Source organism: Phaethon lepturus, unplaced genomic scaffold, assembly GCF_000687285.1.
Source record: "Phaethon lepturus isolate BGI_N335 unplaced genomic scaffold, ASM68728v1 scaffold26854, whole genome shotgun sequence".
Classification (NCBI taxonomy): Eukaryota; Metazoa; Chordata; class Aves; order Phaethontiformes; family Phaethontidae; genus Phaethon; species Phaethon lepturus.
This window is the reverse complement of record NW_010534435.1, coordinates 2,325-2,755: the sequence shown is the minus strand read 5'-3', so window position 1 is coordinate 2,755 and position 431 is coordinate 2,325. Positions and strand designations below refer to the sequence as shown.

At 65.9% G+C, this 431-nt stretch overlaps 1 protein-coding gene across 1 annotated transcript in view; it reads right to left on the bottom strand.

Annotated features, from left to right (window-relative positions):
* Positions 1 to 431, bottom strand: part of ARAP3 (ArfGAP with RhoGAP domain, ankyrin repeat and PH domain 3) — a gene marked incomplete at both ends in the record, with an annotated part of 9,072 nt that overhangs the window by 6,466 nt on the left and 2,175 nt on the right. The window contains one exon of the mRNA XM_010285533.1: positions 96 to 335. Coding sequence (XP_010283835.1) covers positions 96 to 335 — 240 coding nt within the window. The remainder of the gene's footprint in view (positions 1 to 95; positions 336 to 431) is intronic.

Genomic DNA, 431 nt, shown 5'->3' with positions numbered 1-431 from the left:
GGGCACGACCTCCCACCTGAGACCCCAGGACTGCCTGGCGCGGGGGTGCGGGCACATGCAGCCAAGCAGGAAGTGTTGGCATCTCTGACCCAGACCTCTGGGGTTGTTCCCAGCACCCCAGCACCCTGCCTACATGCCGGGGTGGTCCCTACCTGGAGCACGTCCTCCTGAGTGGCATAGTGGGGATGGGGCAGGCGGTACCGACCCTCCCGGTACTTGCGGGAGATGAAGTCCCGTCTCTGCTCGGCACTGGCGTCTGGGTAGAGGCCCTCAGCAGCGGGCAGGCGAGCAGCCCAAAAGCGGTTTGCTCGGTCATTTCCCAGCACGATGAAGAGCTGCAGGAGCATCCCATGGTCACGGTGAGCACCAGGGCCAGCTGGGAGGAGCGGGATGCCTGGCATCCCTGCATCCTCAGGGAGACCACGGGGCTG